This window comes from Glossina fuscipes, unplaced genomic scaffold, assembly GCF_014805625.2.
Source record: "Glossina fuscipes isolate IAEA_lab_2018 unplaced genomic scaffold, Yale_Gfus_2 112, whole genome shotgun sequence".
Lineage (NCBI taxonomy): Eukaryota > Metazoa > Arthropoda > Insecta > Diptera > Glossinidae > Glossina > Glossina fuscipes.
In genome coordinates, this window is record NW_023998455.1 from 3,648,495 (window position 1) to 3,670,582 (window position 22,088).

The 22,088-nt window shown below is 31.9% G+C and overlaps 2 protein-coding genes across 15 annotated transcripts in view; both read left to right on the forward strand.

Moving 5' to 3' along the window:
• Positions 1-4,486, forward strand: part of LOC119639091 (phosphatidylinositol-binding clathrin assembly protein LAP) — a 34,891-nt gene extending 30,405 nt beyond the window's left edge. For 12 of the 14 annotated variants that reach the window (XM_038036276.1, XM_038036284.1, XM_038036279.1 and 9 more), the window contains 2 exons: positions 3,305-3,394; positions 4,207-4,486. In XM_038036276.1, coding sequence (XP_037892204.1) covers positions 3,305-3,394; positions 4,207-4,416 — 300 coding nt within the window. In that variant the 3' untranslated portion in view covers positions 4,417-4,486. The remainder of the gene's footprint in view (positions 1-3,304; positions 3,395-4,206) is intronic. The other 2 variants (XR_005247527.1, XM_038036285.1) reach the window with 2 other exon arrangements.
• A 13,993-nt stretch (positions 4,487-18,479) lies between these two features.
• Positions 18,480-21,696, forward strand: LOC119639271. The gene is made up of 7 exons (XM_038036562.1): positions 18,480-18,974; positions 19,080-19,385; positions 19,844-20,100; positions 20,173-20,319; positions 20,379-20,489; positions 21,146-21,306; positions 21,389-21,696. The coding sequence occupies exons 1-7, from the start codon at positions 18,480-18,482 to the stop codon at positions 21,694-21,696; spliced, it is 1,785 nt and encodes a 594-aa protein (XP_037892490.1).
• Positions 21,697-22,088: the final 392 nt, after the last annotated feature.

Sequence of the window (22,088 nt, forward strand, 5' to 3'; positions counted from 1 at the left end):
GCCAACCCCAGAAAGATTCTTCAGAGACCCCGTAGGATATATGCATCCTTGATTAGCATCGAATTCTGAACCAATTTAAGCAAGTCCGTCTGTCCGTCTATGAAATGGTTTGTTGTAAACATTCTCCACGCCCCAAAAATGAAGCTATCGTCTTCAAGTATGGCAGAAACGTTGGAAGTTCTTGCATACAGATCAGTAATGAAAATGACGCAAACCAGTTAAAGGATACGGCTACAGTATTGCGTAAAGTGAGAGCAACTCTGCTTTTTAAAAGAAAGGTTAAATTTTCGATTAATACTCAAGAACTGTGGCAGATAAATGTAAAATAAATGTATAAAAATTTAAACGCATATTCTATGGGCGATGCTGTAGTACCTGTGCAAAAATGCCAAGTCTACCTAAGACTGTAAAGCACCAAAATTTAATTTGTGTTTTCAATACCTTTATAACGTGTGAAAGCAAGCTGTAAAAACCCCATAAAATTTGTAATTCTTGTCCAGTTTCAAATACGGAATGCATCTAAGCATGTCCGTCCATTTGTCTAATCATGTGCTCGTCCGCCTAACTATCGTAATACCTGGCATGAAGATATCGTCAATAAATTTGCCAAAAGAATTTGATGGTTATCTACACCGGTCGAAGGACATGCCTACAATGCCCATACCCCAATGAACATCTTTTTGCTTTGTTACTTCTGAAGTACAACATATATATACCTCATATAAACATTCATTTTTATTCGAAAAATAGGTAAAATCAGCCGCACCCACCCAATATTATAGAATATGAAAATGTACGTATTTTCCTTTTCCCTAGGATGAAGGTGACGGGTATAACAAATTCGGTCACGACTGAATATAATTTTCTTGCGTTTTTTTTTTTTTTCTTCTTCTCCTTCTCTTCTAATGCTCTTTTAGTCTTTACGTATTTTTTTGGGAGTTTTGTGCCAATTTCAATACTAATTACATTAATTGAATATTGGAAGCGAACACTGAATGAACATAACAGTGCAAGCTACAGCTATTGTGATCTGTCCGAAACATGGGTGTGTGTTATGTTCAGTCAGTTGTATTTTCTTTCACATGATAAAAATAATTTCTAATATTTTACTTTGCTTCTTCTTTCATTCATTTCACTGTTAGTGTTTTTTAAATTTATACTTTGTTTTTTTTTCTTGTATTTAATAAATTATTTCTTTATACTATAGTTTACATATAATAATAGTCTCTATTTTAGAGAATATTTTATTCTTAGATATTCTAAATAAGCTTTGAATGTTTATTTACGTATCATCTTTGGATGAAGGATCAAAAAAAAAAAAAAAAAAAAAAAAATAAGAAAAGCCGTTGTGAGTAGGTTTGCTGTTGTACCCCGGTAACTTTTTTTTTTTTTTCTTCATTAAAGTAGGTTGTAATGGGTGGTAAGTTATAACTTCTTGTTCAAACTATTGGGGTTTTGAAGCTGTAATCTTATGTGCAACAAGTACAAGTGTTGTAGTGATCAACGGTCCCATTTTGCTTGACACTGTTATTAATATAACGAGTTTTCCAAATAAAGCTTTATATATGGGAAAGGGGTTGAAAAAGTGATCCGAGCCGAATTATTTTTAAAAAGCATTCACCATGAAAGTAGATGAAAAATTTTCGACCTGTAGTTTGAATACAAAAATACAAGATGGACAGATTGACCGAGGGACGGACAAGTCTAGGTCGATGTAGAAAGTGCTTCTGAATTGACCCGATATAATAAAAGACGAGTATAGACTCAGTCAAGTCTTTCTGGCTTTTATGCCATGTAGACCATGTAGACTGTAACAAGGACTAACATATAAGGCGTAAACCGTCTGTCAAAGGCAGATCTAAAATGGAGTTTCGATGTATATAAATATTGCAAAAAAAGCTAAGTTGGTTAGATGGGAAATATAAAAGTCGCATCAACAAGAAAAGTTTTTTTAAACAAGGGTACAAGGTAGGATGAGTATCAAGTTAACTAAGATGAGACTGACCTGGCTAACGAGCAAAGAGTTTAGTTGGTTAGAAGAGGTCCGAAAGGCTAAGTTAGTTGAAGTATTAGGTGGAAGAGGAGTGACTGAAGCTGTCCTGGCGTAAAAAAAGATTAGATCGCTTGATAAGATACGAGTATAGATGGACTAATGCTAGGCAGATTACGAAGAGCTGGGCTTGATAGAAAATATTTAACCTATCTAGTTCGGCTATAAACGAGGTGGCTTGATAAAGAAGGTACACATTTGAAAGAGAGCTGGCAGGATTGCTAGAAAGAGTTGTCTTGGCTTTCATTAAAGATGATAACTATTAGTAAGAAATAGTTATTGACTAGTTTGACTCAAAGCTTGCCAAACTGGTTGGTCGGTACAAGCATGTATCTGTAAATGAGTGCTGGGCCGCTTAAGTTAGAAAAATATATAGCGAATGAAAGAGTGCTAGGAGGATTGCTGGAAAGAGCTTCATTGCCTCCTTAAGGTCAGCCGCGTTTGCTTTCTCGAAAGATGACAACTATTAGTTTTCGGTTGTTATGCTATTTATTTATTTGTTTTTTTTTTTTTTTTTTTTTTTTTTTTGAAACAGAAGATTGTAGAATCGATAGCGAAATGTAGGTAATTTTAAGTTGATTGTCATTGTTAAGGTATAATGGATTAATTGCCGCTGTGGTCTATTGCAACCGGAACATATTCCGTGAAAATTACACACAAAATATCACATTAAACTGCACAACACTGCGAATGCATTCTTCTTTTTTTCCTTTCATTATTTATTAAATTTCATGAATTAAATGCAATTAGTAATGCTTAATTGATATATTATTTTTTATATTTATTTTCATTATTTATTATTATCATTATTATTATTATTACTCTTATTACTTTATTTATTTATTTATTTTTTTTTTTTTTTGTTTGTTTATTTCTATGATTTGATTTTTATGTGTAACCCTTTAAATGGTTTGCCAACTCGCTCTTCCCTGTCTAACTGTCTCTGTAATTCACTTTCTATATGTGTGTTGTGTGCGTGTGTGTGAATATATATGTATCTACCTTTTACGGTTTCCCATTGAAACGAACCCCCCCCCTGGGTAAAAAAAAATCACAACCACAACAATTACGCTTATTTGCTAATCTACTAAAAAAAAAAAAAAAAACTACTGCCACCTTAAAAAAAAATATATTTTTTCGAAAAAAACTTTCAACACTCGTTTAAAAAACATACAACTAAAAAACAAAAAAAAAAAAAACTAACAAAATTCAAAATGATTGTAAAATAATTAAAACTGAATAAAATTGTATTAGGCACATGGCATGACTGTAAGTCCTGCGCCAATCACAATTAATCATCCGTATGTACATGCTAGTTATCCTGTTATACCAAATTATATGCAGGTAAGATTAATTTTTAATTTTTTTGTTTTGTTCCGTTTTTTTTTTTCTTTTCTTGTTTTCTTTTATTTTTTTTTTTGTTTTACTGGTTTTCGGTTTAATTGTTTTTTTGAGCTGAAGATTTTTTCTGTTCTTTCTTTTGGATGTTTCGTTTACTGTTTGAATTTTACCTTTCTTTTAATTTAATTTAATATGAAATGGTTTTGGTTTTAAGATAATAATTTGTTGTTAATTATCAAAAAAAAAAAAAAAAAAAAAATTAATAAGAAATAAAAAGAGTTCACCAGCATTGAAAAAAATAAAAAAGAAAAATTGGTTTATCTTCTTCACACCTCGTCTCCCAGCAGTCACACTCACGCTTTTTAGAAGAACAAACCTTGAAAAGCATTTAACTCTTAATTTAATTCATTTCAATATCCTAAATGTCTCCGCCCTCCACAAAATAAAAGCGTCTGCCGCATACCGCTCTATTAAAATAATTAAGTGAGATAATTTTTTTTTTTTAACAAATTATAATTAAAAATAATTTTTTTTTTTTTTTTTTAATTAACTTAACAATTAGTTTCGCCCTTTTACACGATTACTGTTTTGCTTTTTTTTGTTTGTTTTTTTTTTTTTTTTTAAATATATATATTTAATTATTTTGGTTTCTATAAGTCAAAAGAAAATTAGTCTAGCTTATGATACGTAGATTTTTATATATAAAAAAAATTTTGCATGTGTTCTTTTCAATTGTTTTTTTTTTTTTTCTAATAAAATATAATAAGTATTTCTTTTAATTATGAGGAATCCTCTTGATTTTCTTTATAATATAGCAGGGAATGCCGGTGATGGGTCAACCTATGATGGGCCAAGCCCCTTTGACTGGGGTAGTGCCGCCGACAATGACGACTCCACTGATGGTGCCCAGCAACAGTAATGTATCATCAACGGGCGTAATACCTTCCACCCAAACCATACAAAATATGATGCAAGCGAACGGTGGCAATAAAACTGTACCCTTAGATCCATTCGGAGCGTTATAAATCTCTTGAAATTAAACAAAAAAAAAAAAGTAGAAAAATATATATATATATATAGATACTACAAAAAAACTATAACACAAAAAATTATACACATTTTACCAATAAATAAAAAAAACAAGAATTGTTTAAATATATATTTAGAAAGCAAAATAAAACTGACAAAATGTTTATAATTATGTTGAAAAGAAAAAAAAAAAAAAAAAGAAAGAACATTATTGACTATGTATGTGAAGAAAGAAAATAATAATAATAATAAAAAAATATATATATATATATAAATAATTAAACAAAATTATATATATACATGTATGTAATTATAAGTAATATTTACACAACTTATACATACTATTACACATTATTACGTAACCACTATAAGAAAGAAATGTTGAAAAGCAAAAATCTTATACAAAATTTATATGAAAAAAAAAAAATTAAGTTTAAAATCAATAATTTTATCAGTTTAATAATAAAAACGGAAATAATATATATATATATATATATATATATATATATATATGTTTATAAATATAAAATATAATTGACAAGAATAATACCTACCTATTACTTTTACCCCAATGTAGTAAAAGCTCTGCTTAATCTCAGTTGTGTAAAATAACTGAAGAAAAGTAATTCTATGCGGAGTGCCACACTACGAACTATATACGCTTCGTTGACTTCGTTGATTTTCGCTTTCCCTTATCCGTAAATTAAAATAATCGCGAACGAAACTAAATTTTGCCTATTGATCTATGTAATTTGAGAATTGTAGATAAGTGGAGACGTAGACGGAAGAGAAAGCGATGCATGCAGATGGTAGACAAGACGGTGGAGAAAGAGATGAGTGTAGATAATAGAGAAACGCGTGAAAGCGGGACGCATGTAGACGGCAAACAAGACTAAATACACATAAAGGAAGACTGTGAGAAAGAGATGCATGCAGACGTAAGACAAGACTAAACAACCGGGTACGCTATCGTCTCTCGAAAACAAGGATAAGACCACAGTGTAGATATTTCTGGTGTCTTTTCGTTTTCTTGCTTGTAATTTATCCTATAATGGCTCGGTAATGATTAAAAAAACTTTTACTTTTCTGTTGGACACTTGTCTCTAATAAAACTTGTTAATGAAAACCTAGTCATTCCTACAACCATGTTGAAATCATGTTTGTTCTCTTCGATGGTATGGGTCGGACGGTCGGTCGGATCTAGTCATTCCTATAGGCATATTAATCATGTTGATTCTTTTAGGTTCTGTGGGTGTGTGAGTCGGTTAATCATTGCTACGGGCATGTTATTCACGTCTACTCTTTCGGACTGCATAGGCCGGTCGATTACGGACTGATAGATACACGAAAGCTATTTTTCCGAGTTTAGTCCAACGCTTCTTACTAGTACAACGGTAATTACATCTTTCATTTACTTGGACGTTAAGAAAGTGAAACGAATTTTGTTTATAGGTCAATGAATCACAAATCTCAAGAAATATTTTGTTTTAATAAATTTTATTCTTATACCGATTAATAGTCTGACTAGAATCATTCCTGATCCAGGTACTCTTCTATACCGCGAATGCTAACAACATTAGCTTATCGTGCTGTAGTAATATTGGGAACGTATCAGAATATGGATGACGGGTAACGTGACTATAAAGAACTTGAGCTGATTAACGTGTCAGTCAAGTTTATCTTTAGAAGAGGGCAGAATATAAGCGATTAAGAATGGGGGCGACTTATAAAATACAACAAAAATAAAAAAAAAAAAAATTTTAAAGAAACAAAACACATAGCACAGTAAATCCCTCATCTTAGTAGATTTTCTATATATATATAATGTAATTTATATTGAAATTTGTAAACTTATGTGTATTATCTTTTTCTTTTTTTGTTTTTTTTTCTAAGATAGTGATGTCTTAATAAAATAACAGTTTTTAGAATTTTTTGTATAACAATCAGTCTGGGCAACCATTGTAAAAAATAATTTAAATGATTATAATCGGTTTTAAACGTTCACTCATCTCTGTCCTTATTTCAAGACTAATTGCATTCAATTACTTGAATTTGTTTTTTTTTTTTATTTTTTTTTTTTATTATTATTATTTTTTTTAATCTCATGTCAGAATAAATAGATAAAATTGGAAGACGCACGGCCTTGTAAATAATCAATACGCGATATAATCATATAATCAATAATTTATCTAAGAATTTATAAATTATATAGTTAAAACATATTTGAGGCTTTCGATAGTCGTTGATTCGTTAAATTAATGATCTTAATATTTAGAAAATATATGTGAAGAGATTTCGCATTCCTAGGTGGAAGTTATGCAAGTCAATTGCTAAATTAACCAAGTCCGTCCTTTTTCCCAACATTTTCTATTGGTTTTCGTTTTCGTCCAACATTCTTGAATTAAGAAACAGCAACACTAACCTCGTACTCTGTTTTGTGTTGAATTAAAAGAAAAAAAAAACTTTTCAAAACGAGATTATTAAGAACGTGAGCTACGACTCTTTACGAGAAACTTGCTAACAATTCATTCCGCTCACTTTGTAACCTTCACTATATTTTCGAAAGAATGTTCGATTGTTAAGGAATCAATTTCGAACAGTCCGCCAATTTCTTCCATCTTTTTATCCTACATCACATATCTGGTATGGGATATATTAAGTTCGTGAGGATGGTTGCCACATATAGGACGATTTGAAATAGATTCCCCTCTTATTGTAGAAACATTTTCTGAATTGATCTAGGCTTGTTTGATCATCTGTCCAGGTATTTTATGCTCTACATAGAGGCCGCAATTTTCGAGATATTTTGATTGGTTCGAATCCCACCACCTATTCGACTACACCCAGCAAAAAATATTCGAATTTTTATAATTTTGCCATAAAAATCGCTTAGTAATAGTATTTCAGCATTCTAAATTGGCGTGAAAACTTTCCATCGGATGCAGCCCGACTTTTGAACTCCGCTATCTTCTATACTAATATATAGTAAAAAGGCAACACATCTCAAAGAAATTCGTTCATAATAATAATTTGTCGATGAAATTAACCTCACCGAATTTAAATCACATGGTTCTATTTTTCGGACCGCAACTCAACTCTTAATTCCAATGAAATATAAGTCGGCTTTGTACACTCTCATAAAAGCGCATTCTTCTTTCACGAAGATAATGCTATTATTAATTAAACAAAGTGGTGTAGGGTTTCTGGTCGGCCCTGCCCGACTATAGTATTCTTATTAGTTTTTCTTTTCTTGTTTGTTGTGATACATCTGATGCTTTTTATTTATTATGGCGGTTTTTTGAATTGAATAATACGTCAAGCCATTTCGTAGCTAATAGTTCGCTCTCCGAAGCAGAACTTTCTTCGTTCCGAATTAAAATTACTAAATGAAAATATGCGTTAACTTCAATCTGGCAAAAGTGCAAAAAAAAAACTTTGTTTTATTTGTTCATGAAAATTTATAATCAAAATTTTTCTTAATCAATCTAATTTTTTGTTTTTCTTTTTAATCTTTTTTAAAAACATGTATTAACTTGAATCTCGGCACAAAGCAATGATTTTAGTTTTAAATCGATGAAAAAGATTATTTTAAATTCAATTAAATATGTATAAATTTTTATAAAGTCTACATTTAGGCTTATAGAAAAATCTCTATATAAAGTATAATGTTGTGTGCAGGATAAAGTTTAAAAATGTTGTAGTCTACTATTATTTGTATGTTTTCATTTGCATTTCCTTTGTTTTTCAACTTAAATATAAATATAAAAAAAAAAAAAAAAAGTGTAATAAAATGAAAAATTATTTAAATATAAACTATGTCGAAAATTTTTTTTATATAGTAATAAATTTTTCTTTTCTTCTTAACATTTAAAATGACACGTGGTACATTTTATAAACATTTGCAAATACACCCAACTCTTTTGGTACACGGTGGATGATATATATATATATATATATAAGTTCCTTAGAAAACTATGCAAAAAGAAACTCGTTTAAAAATTACATTCGGCATAAAGATACACTCCACAACTTTAAAAAATCATTTACGATAAAAAAACTCGAAATTTTTTCCGAGAAAAACGTGTAAAAAAGGAATGAATAACATATTACCCGTTTATAAAACAAAGACAATTCATTTTTATGATAGTCCACACATAAAATATATAAAAATTGGAATTGAAGTTAGGAATAAAAATCAATTTGGCAATTCTCCACCGTTATCTAATAATAAGCGTGCACTTTATTACCGGTAGAAGTGTCATCCTTGAGTTAAGGATGCGTTCCGAGAAAGGCTGCGGCGTTGCCATTTATTATTTATTTATTTATTTTCTAATTAAATTTTTTTTAATGCTTCTGCAGTCTCTCTGAGCTAAAGCTTAATAATCAACCTCCTCAATTACTATTGCCATTGTTAACTTTCCTTCTATCCGAAAAAGTAAAAGAAAAATTTTTCAAGAAGCATCTTTTACTTTTAGACTCTTAGTGCTCTCTCTCCACTGCTTCTCCACTTATTACTCATAAGGTAAAGTCTGAACTTTTACTTTGATTAGAAAAAATTTGTCACGCCCACTCATTAATATATATCAAAAATTTATGTGGTTAAGCTTTTCATGCTCTTTTATCTATCATCTCTTGAGCCAATAGAGGGGAAAGAGATTATATATCGCAAAAAAAGAAATTGGCGATCGTAGAATGATAAAAGCAATCGTGGTGGTGGGTACACAAAATTCGACCCAAGCCGAATATAACTTTCTCACTTTGAACTTATAAAAATTGCCTTCTTTTTCAACGCCATGTTAAGTAAAAAAGTTTCAATGATTTTTTTATAAACAATGCTAAAGGAAAGGATTGTAATTTTTTCGAAATAAGTCTTGAAGATCTCGTGATATGTATTTATTTTTCATTAGCCTAAGATTCCTAAAAGAAAGTTTGAAACTTTTCCTGCAACAAGAATTATGACATAAAGAGATAAAACTTGTTAACCACACAGAATAACGTTAAAATCGGAAACATGATCCCTCTTACAATACGTAGTCAAGAGATTGTGTTATTACAGATTTATTTGAAATTTTTGTGCAAAAGTTGTTTCCTTACATTAAATATAATATTATTATTATTGTTATTAATTTAGTTGGGGGAATAAATTCAAAGATTAAAGTCTTGAAGCACTGGCATCTAAGGCTATCGGCTTTTATTAAAAATTCTACCGCACTTGAGATTCATAATAAAATAAAAGCTTTTAATTAATCGCTTTTAACGATCTATATTTAAAGCGAAAATATGGTTCTTACAATTGTCTTAAAGTAATTTATTTCAATTTTTATTTTATTGCATTAAATGTATTTAAAAAAAAAAAAAAAAAAGGAAAATTTATTTTACTTTTAAGCGTAAAAATGAAATTGATGGCAAGTGACAAAACAGAAGCAGTGAAATTTTTTGTTTTTATGCTCTACACCACTGCCGCTTATTAGGTGTAAGCAAGCCATAGCCAGAAGGACTTGAGACAGAACCAATTTTTATTATACTGATCAATTCAGAATCACTTTTTGCTTGTCTGTCCATCTGTCTGCCTATTTATCCGTCCATCCGTCTGTCTGTCTTGTAGTCTTGTGTTCAACATACAGGTCTCGTCTGATTTTTGAGATATTTTGATGAAATTTCTTGCACTGGACGAACGCTATTGAAAATGATTTGGATTCGATCACTTCCCATATATAAGTTGTTATGTGAATAACTGTAGGATGGTGTAGGGTATGTAATGGTTGTTTTTACCCGTTCAATTTGAATTTACATACTGTTTTTTATATTTTTGTTTTTGATAGGATTTTTAATCAATAAAATCACAAATAAATTAACAAATGCATATAAGACACATCGATAAGGAAAAAAATATTTAGGGATATAAATGAAGGTATTAAAGTAAATATTAGGCATAAAATGTAGCACTTAAAAAAAATTGTAACTTTTGCTTTTCCATTTCACTCAGTAAATAAACATTTGCAGCATTAGTTATATAATATGTCAGCTTATATGCTTGTAAAAAAAAAAAAAAAAAAATTTTTTTTTTTTTAATTACTACACGTATATTATACACATAGAAAACAAAAAGAAAGAAAAAAATAAACAAATGAATAGATAAATAAAGAAAAAAAAAAAAAAAAAAACACAATAAAAAGCTAACCTCAATTGTAACTATAAGTGTTGTTGTAAATTGCATTCAATACACAATCAAGTTTAATAATTTTTTATTTTCCTATTATTATTATTATTATTATTATTATGATTATGATTATTATTACAATCTGTTAAGCCTATGTTAAGAAAACTCTCGTTTTAATGCATTCTTTGAAAGATATTCTATATAAAGAAATGAATAGAAAAAATAAAATTTATAATTGCGTAGATAAATTAAACAAAATCATTCTCCTTCTTTCTTAAAAAAATATTGCAAATGATCTTGATGATAATGATAATGATGATGATGATGACGATGATAATGATGATGAAACAAAAATTATGACAATATTTCAAAAAGCTGGAGTTTTAGGTATATATTTATTTCTAATTGAATTGTATACTATAAACACATATATTTATATATTCTACAGAGAGAAACATCTATTTAAAAGGAAAACAAAAAAGAAGAAGAAAATAAGAAAAAACAAAAAAAAAAAACAAAAAAAGAAAAAAAATAAAACAAAATAAGGAAAACTCTCCTAAATACCTACATTCCATGCCTACAGATACTTCCAATACATACCTACTTTATTGTATTGTACTCTATTGTAATAAGAAAAAGTTATTTTCAAAAACTTTATTAATAAAAACTAAAACCTAAACACAACAAAGCGAAAAGAGAGAAAAAGAGAAGGAGAGAACGAAAGAGTTTGTATTCGTTTTAGTCCGAATCTTTGCTTACTTACCGATGTAATTTTCAAATTAATTACGTAGTTTTGTATTTCTATTCTGTCAAAAAAGTAACGGGACTCACCAAAATTACTCTTATCCTTTATAAGCATTTAGACGTCATTGAATTATCGAAGCCTTCCTCCTTACACCTTAAAAAGGTCAAAGTGGGAAAATTTTCTCGTCTACTTTGTGCAATTTATTCGTGAGCCAGAAATCCTGAAAGAATAGGAGTAGGACAACTTTCTTCGATTTAACGACTTCCTTGACCAAATTTAATTTTGTTGAAATTTCCCGCTCACAAAATTAAAAAAATTGCATTGGCTGATAACAGTTAGTTATTCGTCATAATATTGCTTTTGCACTGATGGTATGTCAGGGCTGTTAGGCGTAAATTCAGCTGAAATTGAAGGAGCAGAATTGAATCCATGGGGAGAAAACTGAAGTTTGTGTGTTTATTATATTCTACAGCACTTGTGCGTACATATGTAAAACAATATTCCCAGAAAGTGTTTCTGGATCGATCACCATAATAATGGATGGGTCGTTCTGCAGTCCTTCTAGATGTTTTTTACGTTCGCAAAAACTTAATATACCTAAGCTTGTTTGCTTGTCTGTCCGTTGCTTATTTGATGTCTGCCTATGTATTTTTGTGCTCAACCCATATGTCGTAATTTTTGAAATACTTTGATGAAATTTGATATATTGGCGTGTTTTGGCCCAAGGACGAACAGTATTGAAAATGGTTCGGACCGGAAAACTTTTTCGCCCATTCTACATATAAAACGCATTGTTTTGAAAATATCGCAGCTTTTTGTATTTTGTGAAAAAAATCGTTACGTAATAATTTTTCCGCATTCTAAATTGACGTAAAAAAATTCGACCGCATGGAGTAACTTTTTGAATCTTCTTCCATGTAATTATTTCCATAGGAAATGGATCAGTCCATTGCAAAAGGGCTTGATTTTCAATATTTGTTGATGAACATTATGTTCATAGTAATAATGTGTCATAAAAGTTAATCCATTCTAATCTAATCTTTTGGATCGGGTAAATCTAGTCTTTGAATTTTATCCCTTATATGGGTTCTAATGGAAAATATGTCGTTTTGTGGTAAAAGTATACACATTTTGATATTTTGTGAGAAAAATTGATTCGCAAAAGTAATTTCAGAAAAAACTGTATTAAATTTGGATCAAATAGGTTCACTTCTAGAACATCATCGCATACAAAAATTGTTACAATATCGTAAAACTTATATGTCGAAAAGGTTTAATTCTTAATACTTTATGGCGGAAATGGACAATTCGAACTTATATTGCCTAAGTGATATTATATAGGATGGCAAGAACTTAAAGCACTGACTACAATGAATGCATGGTAAAATATTATTCGATTGTATGTTGAACTTATAGTTTGCGTTGCATTTCTTTAGTAAAAATCATGCAAGAATAAATCTGAACTATGCAAATGCATCCTTTGTCATTATATTCAACGCTTAAGTTCTGTCCGTCGGTCCAATTCTGCTGTAAACATTCTTCTGGCCCCAAAAATGAAACTATCGATGTCAAATTCGGCAAAAACATAGCAAGTTCCTGGACGTGGTTTGCAAATTGAAAATGGGCCAAATCGGTCGAAGAACACGCGTACAGTGCTACTTGAACTGAGAACATCTTTGTTTTCAGAAAGGAATATAAAATTGGCTTTTAGTTTATTGCTCATAAACTACAACGGATAAATGTATAAAAATGGGAAAAATTGATCACGCCTACTCAATTTTATAGTTCTTCAATATATAATTTTTTTTGTCAGCATGTCCGTCTGTTAGTCCGTCCATCCGTCGGTTTGCCAAACTGTGTCGGTAAACAATTTCTCATTGCGCGCGAATTTGCAAAAGAGTTTGAAAATGCCCCAAGCAGGTGAAAGAACACGCTCACAACGCCCGCACGTCTATCCAATCAAAATTGAGAAAAGAATCATTTAAAGGGATTACGGGACTTTTCATAGCGAAACTAATTGAAATATTAGTTGGAAAATTTTTTTTTTAAAGTTGTAAATTTTCAATAATATTTATTATGAATAGCCGAGTAGGGAAACGATCGCGACTAACAAGTCATTGGTCGCGGGTTCCAATATCAAGTGCGGTTAAGTATTCAATATAGGCGAGCATATATAAATTATTTAGATCTCTAAGCTGAGATTTAAAAGTTTTGAATTGAAAGCTGCGGTCTTCTTTAAGGTTCTGAAACCGGGGCACTTTGTTATTCTCAACGATCTTGTTCTTCCTTAATATTGTTTTTCGCGTTTTTTTTTTTTAAATACTTTCCGATTTATATTTATGTCTAATCCATGTTGATCTGACTGCCTAGGATCCGTGTATATATATGTATATATATAATCTATAATATATATTGTATATCTATATATATTGTATATATATATATATATATATATTGCTATGTGTACACATGTATGTGTGTATAAATAAACATAGATAGATGTGTACGTGTATATATATATAGGGATCTTTAATATATACATATTTATATATATGATATACATATATATATGTAGGTATCACATAGTCGGTTGGCACCTGTCGAGTCGACTTTCGCGGGTTCAAATATCAGTTAAGTATGGCTTGTGCGGTAGACCATACTTCGTAGCAATTTACATATGTTTGCTTGATTAAAAATAGATTAAAAAAGAGCTTAAAAATATTGTAAATAATTGTTCGCATAAAGGATTCTAATAGAAGAAATAATTAATTAAAAGCGACGGAAAGAGTCGACAGCAGTTATTCAGTCCTTTCTTTTTTTCTATATTAGCAGCCGCTCCGGTGTTATCCGCCATGAATTTGCCAGATTGGTTGTCAAGAAGGAAATCGTTAACTGACGGAACGACGGGACGACATATCCAAAGTTGTCGAAGAATTGCTCTAAAACGAATATTGATTCCTTTCTAACTTGTTTTTATATATATATATATATATATATATATATATATGTTTTTTTTTTTATTAAATATAATCTTATATGTATACATAACATTTTTTAAGTCGTAGAAATTTTATGTTTGCACTTAGAAAACTGACAAAATAAATAATAAAAAAAATGTTATAACAAAAAAAAAAAAAAAAAGAAAAATAAATTGGAACAAAGTGTTGACCAAAATTGTTACAATTATAAATGAAAATAGTTGTTTATCAACAAAGTAAGAACACGGCAAAGAGATTATAAATAAAAATATAAAAAATATATATATAACTAAGGCCTATGAAAAACAAAAAAACGTAAGTGTTAGTTAAAAAAGAGAAAAAAAGAAAAAATAAATAAATAACTTGAAAAAAGGTGTTAAAAAGTCAACTACATGTATAATAATAAAAGGAAATTAGAAAAATCATATACAGATAAAAAAGTGGGAAAAAGTATAATAAAATGAAAAAAAATTAAAATAATAGCATTTATGTTGGAAAATATATATATATTTATAAAATTTAAATATAAATTTTTAAGTAAGTAAACGTAATTTATATTAGTTCAAAATATCTTTTTATTTTCTTATATAATATGAGTTTTTGCATAAATTTTGGCCAGTGACATGTACTGATGAAAATGATAAAGTAATGCGAAGTAAATTCGATGATTTTCATCTGCCTTCTTCACACAAAATAACACTTTTTCAGTATATACAGATGATAATCAATCGATGGAACGCTTGAAAGTGCACTTTGATTAGCTTTCGCTGCCTTACCAGGCAAAAGAAGAAGGGATGAACAGTGAACAAAATGTTATGGGTTAGTCCATAAGACGCCGAAGCGGAATATTCATGGCCATAAGGTTTTGCTGCGCTTGTGGTGCGATCAGCAAGATGAAGTATATTACGAGCTGGTAAAATTGGAAGAAACTGTTGCCGCCGTTACGTACCGCCACAAATTGAACAAATTGAACGGTATGTTGTTGCAAAAAAGACTAGCCATAGCGGCTAGCAGACGCAAAGTTATCGTCTTGTATGACAACGATCGCCTACACTTTGCAAAAGTTGTCAAGGATGCACTATTCCAGCTCGAATAGGAAATTCTGCGGCGTTCAGATCCGACTCATCAAACATAGCGCCCTTCTGAGTAACACGTGTTCAGATCGATTTAGCATGGCATGGCTGGCACGCAGCTTCGCAAAGTTGAAAAAGTGCAAAAATGGATCGATCATTGAATCGCTATCAAATCAATATAAACTATTTGGACGCGCCATATCCATGTTCCCAGACTAAGTGGTAAGAGTTGTAGAAAATTATGGAAAATATTGCAACAACATTTCTCAAATTTATGGCCAAAATTAATGCAAACACCTAATGCGAAACAGTAAGTGTTTTTCTGGAAATTTTAGTTTACCTTGATCTCTACCTTTATGGTGGTATTAAAAGCTCTATTATCTTCTTCCTCGTTACATATTCGATTGTGAGTATCTTGTAACTCGTCGCTTTCTTCTAATTAGTTGCCCGCTTTGGGACTACAAATGTTGGCTTATTACCTTGAGGTGCAACCTTACATTTAGAAGCTTTTAATAAGTGTACACAGATATGGGTCAAATTCTTTGTCACATTGTTGCACATTTTGCAGTTAATAGCTTAAGGTACCAGATTGAAACACATGAGATTTTCGGGCAGATTTTATTATGCTGTTAGCCGAGAAGCGGTCTTAAATGCACCCAACTCTTTTTTACACGGGTTCTTTTACCCGATTTTGAAATAAGACGATCCCCCAATGGACTTTCTTACATTAATTTCAGAAAAAAAAATTTTTTAATTCTAATTTCTTGACTTTGTTAGCGACTTGGTCCACTATGGAGAATACCGGAATTTTATAAGCACTTTTCTCTTAAATCTCGTTGTAGTTCAACTTAAAACAGCATTTCGTTAGTCGCCATATATTTTATGTTACGAGTGTTCAGTTCATTAAAATTCTAAAAGTTTATGGTCCAGTGCGTAATAAACGTGCAGGCTTGTTATCAAGTAGCGATGAATAGTAGCAACATTGATTTTCATTCCGAATTCCAATATAAATTTTTAGTTGTCGTATTTTGGAACTAAATTTTCACTTTGCATAATATGAATATAATTTTAGTTAGTCACATATGCGCTTATTTTGGATATACATAGCGCGACTTCACACCACATTCATACCTTCAAAGCGTGGAGAATACTTTGAGTTTTTCTTTATTTTACTTTTCTCTTCAATTCTTTCCTTTTGACAGATAAAGAAGAAAAAAAAAAAAGCAAGCATTCCACTCAGTCAACCGTCAATACAGAGAAGAGTGCATGACATTTCCTGCACACATAAACACGTGACTTACTGTTAGAAAAAATTGTGAATATACGCTTACACCATGTACTTAATCCACTTATCAACACTTCCCCATCTTCACGCTTTAGATGAAGATCCTTTGCATTTGCAATAAGAAACACTTGTATACTCCTAGCCGCTTACTCTATGTAAAGGAGAAAATGGTATGTTTTTAGAGACGCTTGCCGAATCAATAAGAAACCGAATGGCATAGGAATGGTTGATGGGTGGGTTTCGAAATGAGGGATTAATGCAAAAAAAAAAAAAATAACCAACAATATTTAAAAAACATGTTCATTCTTATATAATAAGAATATATAAATATAATTAGACATGGTAATATTCTTTACTCACCCTGGTTAAAATACAAACCGCTAATATGTCCCCGACTTATTACTAAATTGTGCGCCAGCCAGCGACCTTGGCTGTCGCGGCAAACCAGCCATTAACAAAGACGATCATCGATCATGGAGCGGTAAGGATCTAGCTAGCCTTAAGTTGAGATCGTCTAGCCTTGCTCTTGAGCACTTTTTTTTGAGGGATCTTAAAAAAGTCTTCTTCTCTAATTTGTAATTGTGGACAAAGCCTCACGATAGAGAAAATTCTCTGTAGCTGCTTAAACTTTTTCTTTATTAGAAGGACATCCTGAAATCGGTCACAGAACGCAATATCACATACACATAGACACACGCACACGCAATTCCACTATATTACTTTATTAAAATTACCGGGCTCAATGTCTTTCTCTATAATGGGGCTAATAGACCACGTTGCTACTTCTCAATTCTTTCTTTGCATTAGTCTAAAAACTTATACTAGTAAAAATAAATGTAACCCATTGCATCGTCTAACGGGACATTATTTGCCTTAGTGATAGATTGACGTTTAATCATACGAGATGCAATAGCGAACAGCTCCTCATTCCTATCTTCTGACCATCATCTATTTGCTTGTCCGAATATCGTCTATTCTATTCGCCATGCCACGATTCGCAAATTGTCTATAAGTGGTCTTGATGATCGCTGTCGCTGGGTTGTTGACATTTTGTTCGCAGACAACTCGGCGACTTACAGCGCAGTCGTCTCTTCTTTTCAAGCCTGTCATTAGAATACCTAAATGTTCACAAAGGCAAAATATGAATCACTTTCATAAGACATACACACGCATGTACTCCATTTCACACAACGGAATTCTCTTTATGCTATATCATCTGGAAGCCATTTGGCAAATAATAAAATCCCAGAATAAATTAATATCAAAAATCGTGAAAATGGCCTGGGGAAAGCCCCCTTCCCGTACAATGACTATATTTACGTGGCAGACGTGATAACACGCAAAGGTAAGTACAATTAAGCTGAACGCCAACTTTATTAAGGTCCAAGGTAGAGAGAGAGAGCACCTCCTTTGGCGAACGTGGTAGGGCTAGTCCCCAGCTAATCCCCTGCTTTGGTTTTTCCCCCAAGCTTATGAATATATTCTTTGGTACGTGAATGTAATCAACGACCAATGACATTTTTATGTGTGTGTTTTTGAAAACTGACAACAATTTGAACAACAATTTGAGAAGGAGATGTGTGTTAACACTAAAACTTTCTTCCTAAGCTCGGTAAGTCATCTAGTGTGCCGATTTGCTGACACGCAGAAGAAGAAGAAGCAGAGGAAAACGTTATTTCGTTTTTTTCGATTGTGTCAAGCAAAAAGGAGAAAACATTTTCTTCTTCGAAACTTTCGACAAAGAGAGAGACTGTACGATAGAATTGAATTAAAAGAATTTATATTTTATAGATTTATTTACTTATTGTCGCAATAATCATGGCAATGATGAGAAAACCTTTGCATAATAAACCCGACCAATCGGCGCCAAAACCCGTATATTTGACCGTTGACGGTAATCATGCGCTATTTAGTTCGCCGCATATGCACAATCATATGATGTCCGATGAACGTTGGACGGCCGATTGTTTAATTGAACAATGCCAAAGGGTCACTAATTTAATGCATCGTCGTTTAAGTTTTCAATTGCGTGAAAATACGGCAAAAAGGAAGAAACTGCTCAGAAATTGTACAAATCTGCGTACGCAAAACAATGATGGCCGAAAAAAACTGAAACAAACATTAACCGGCGAAAATGCTATCGAAATAAATAAATGTTTATTGCATCATAAAGATTTGAGTCGACTGTTCAAGAATTTATCGTTACCGCAAATCGTTGCAAATATGGATCAGAGGTCGTTTGTAATGCGTAAAGATAGGGATCGTTTGACGTTTCGTCGCAATCAATTGGAGAAGGATTTAGAAGAAGCTTTGGTAGTTATTACATAATAAGCTATACGCATAAGTTTATGCTTCCTTGTTGTATTGTTGTTGCTTTTGTTGTTAGATGCATTAAGATGTTTATTTGTTGTTGCGTAGATTCGGCTATCTGTTGTACAGAATCGTATCATATATGAAGATCGATTTCATATACCGGAAGAAGCTGTCATACATCGAATGCAAACGCAAATAGTGAAATCGAGGAGACGCATTAGAGCCTTGAAGCATATTAACTACACGTATCAAAGGATGATTAAACTTATAGAACACGATGAGATTTATTATGAACCAATATTGCAAGCTTTGGAAAAAGATGTTGAAAATCTACATGGTTTCATAGAATACACGGTCTACATTGGTGTACCGGCTATTAAACGTTCCGCGAAACTTGAGGCAGATTTAAAGGTAAATCCTAATATAAAGGACGGTGCAAAGTCATTCTGAATTGTGTTGTTGTATACTAAGTGTAGACTACAGCGAACATTAGATATCTTATTGTCTTCCGTTTTCGGTTATTACATTCCTTGATTCGATGTCGTCCTGGATAAGTGATTTTTCCCGCGTTAAAACCAAAGCATATCCAGCATTCTTCGTAAAGAAATTTTCTATATAGCTCTTACTATTTACCCCTACATGACTCGGTCGGGCAATGATTTCTTAAAGTTTAGCTCGGCCGAGGAAAGTCATAGGCTCTTGTAGAAGTCGCAAAGTTCTGGTTGCAAGAAGTCATTGCAAACTTAATAGAAAAATTATTCACTTCTCTTGATATTGCCTTTAAGAAGGGAGTGCGGCACGTCGCTATCGTCTTATAGCGTTAAACGTTTACCTTTTTCCGATAATTAATAATATTTCTCAAATTATAGATAAAAGAAAAGCAAGCACGTAAAGCTTTGCAAATGAAGATCCAATCTATAGGTGGTTATAAAAATCTATTAAAGAAAGGATCATCCACCGCACCCAAAGCGAAAAAACCTGAATTATATTTTAATTGGGGCAAGCATTACGAACGTTATACAAAAAGTATGCTGGCTTTAAAGTATGAATTGGAAGATGATGAAAAAAGTATAGCAAAACTCCAAGAGCGAACACTCTGCTCTCGCCCAAAATTCATCTATCCAACGTAAGGGTGATTCTGGCAGACGTATTTCGTTGACTTATGACTTTTATATTTATTCGTTTTTTTCAAAAACAGTTTCAAGTTTCAAAAGGAGAGTAACGCTTCCTTAGAAAAAATTGTCGCTTTAGCTACTTTACGGGTCGAGAATAAAGCTTATAAAGCGGCCAGTGCACAAATCAAAAAGAGTTCCAATTTGGAGAACTTTTGGAAAATAACGCGACTGTAAGAAGAAAAAAAAAAAAAAGAAAAGATTTCATTAAGAACAACACGATTTTATATAGATATACAGAAAAGATCGCTTGGCTTAAAGAGAAAGTAGAAGAGCAAACGAAAATCGATCAAGATTTGGTAGCTTATATGAAAAATCGTTCAGCCATGATGTTAATATTTCGGTAAGTAAATGGCAAAACGTTATCTCTATCTCTATCGACCATATATGACGAGTTAACAAGTTCTTAATTTGAGTGTTCACTGCCGAGAAACGCAAATTTACTTGTCAGTCGTACCGGCTAAGACGTATCTATTCGTCTATTCCGTCTACTGTTGGTCCTGTAAATGCAATCATGTGTGTGTGCTACGGTTCCCCCTCGCTCTGATTTTATAGTGTGTTGCAGTCGCCTCATCAATGTCTCCCGAAATGGAGAGAAATTCATAGCGATCCCTAGTCCGAAAACTTAGCTTGTAAGCTCTTGGAGCGTTTCAAGTTTCTTCCCTTCGTCTTCTTCAGTGACTGTCGTGGTAACGACGACCCCAAATTTGCCTCAAAGCGCCCTAACTTGGGGAAATCGAATCGTAGTTGATTTACAAACATCTTGTATTCCATGACCAAATGATAGATATCGTGCAAAGTTCAAAAAAAAAGTCCAATTAAATCAAGCGGGAAAATACCCGATAAAAAGACCAATAGTATAAGACATTTTTTGATACAAATCAGGACTTTTCTAGTTTTGTTGCTACATAGTATCATAGGTTTGCGTTGAGCTGAAGTGATCGATAAATAAGAGTGAGATCAGATGGCATTTCTCTTTCTCACTTTCACTTTTATTAGATTTGCTCTATGGAATTTCCATGATTTGTTACGTCATGTGAAGGGAAAGGACTGCGTCCATTTTAAACGCATTTATCAATCCGAACATTTGAAATTGCCACTCTTGAAATATGAAATGCTACTAATGCATGCCGCACCTCCACCGCTATTAGAAGAAAATAGTATGTTTAATGGCTTTTGTTAATTATTTTCATTTCTTTTTTATTAATCTTTCTACTTTCCACTCATTCATCCATTGTTTAGTTCATATTGTTATGGAAGTTGTTGAAAGAAAATTGGCATTGGTAATGAAAACGTATTCGCGACTGCTTAGGGAATTTGAAATTGATCAGCATAAGCCGTCGGCTCTATTACGTTATCAAGATGAATTTATGAAGACTTGTGAGACGCAGGTTATGGAACGAACATCCGAGCTGCAGGAAGATGATGGCGTAGGTGACGAAATGGCCTTCGATGAAACAAAAGTCATGTCTGCAATCCATTCACGTCGTAGTATGAAAGAACTAAGTGCTAAAATAGTTGAAGAATTTGCGAAGAGAGAGTCCGACTAATTGTCAAATTACGATACAAAATGAACGCTCTTGAAATGACATATAGTAACGACTTGAATTATCAATGAATAAAAAAAGAAGAAGTCATTTATTTGAAAAAAACCTGTCATTACTCGTTGATTTAATGCTTGGAAGGATTTATTGCAATTTGAAATATAATTCATAGGCTGATTGTCAAATATTTTCTCAATAATTCTCGACAATTTAAGTATATAATTTGTAGGCATTGCATTTCGAGAAGGGTTAATGATTAGCATTCGAAACCGAGAAGAACGTTTCAGAGATCCCACAAAGTATATGGGGCTTTCTTGGTGAGCAACAAATTACGAAACGATTTAAGCCTGTCCGTCCGTTCGAGTGTACGCCTGGAAAAATGAAGCTATCGACTTTAA

Excerpts from the sequence above, each read along its gene's own strand:
- LOC119639271 (XM_038036562.1), top strand. The coding sequence starts at position 18,480 with ATGGCAATGATGAGAAAACCTTTGCATAATAAACCCGACCAATCGGCG. Across the intron at positions 18,975-19,079 it reads AGGATTTAGAAGAAGCTTTG|ATTCGGCTATCTGTTGTACA; the intron begins GTAGTTATTACA and ends GTTGTTGCGTAG. Across the intron at positions 20,320-20,378 it reads TTTTGGAAAATAACGCGACT|ATATACAGAAAAGATCGCTT; the intron begins GTAAGAAGAAAA and ends GATTTTATATAG.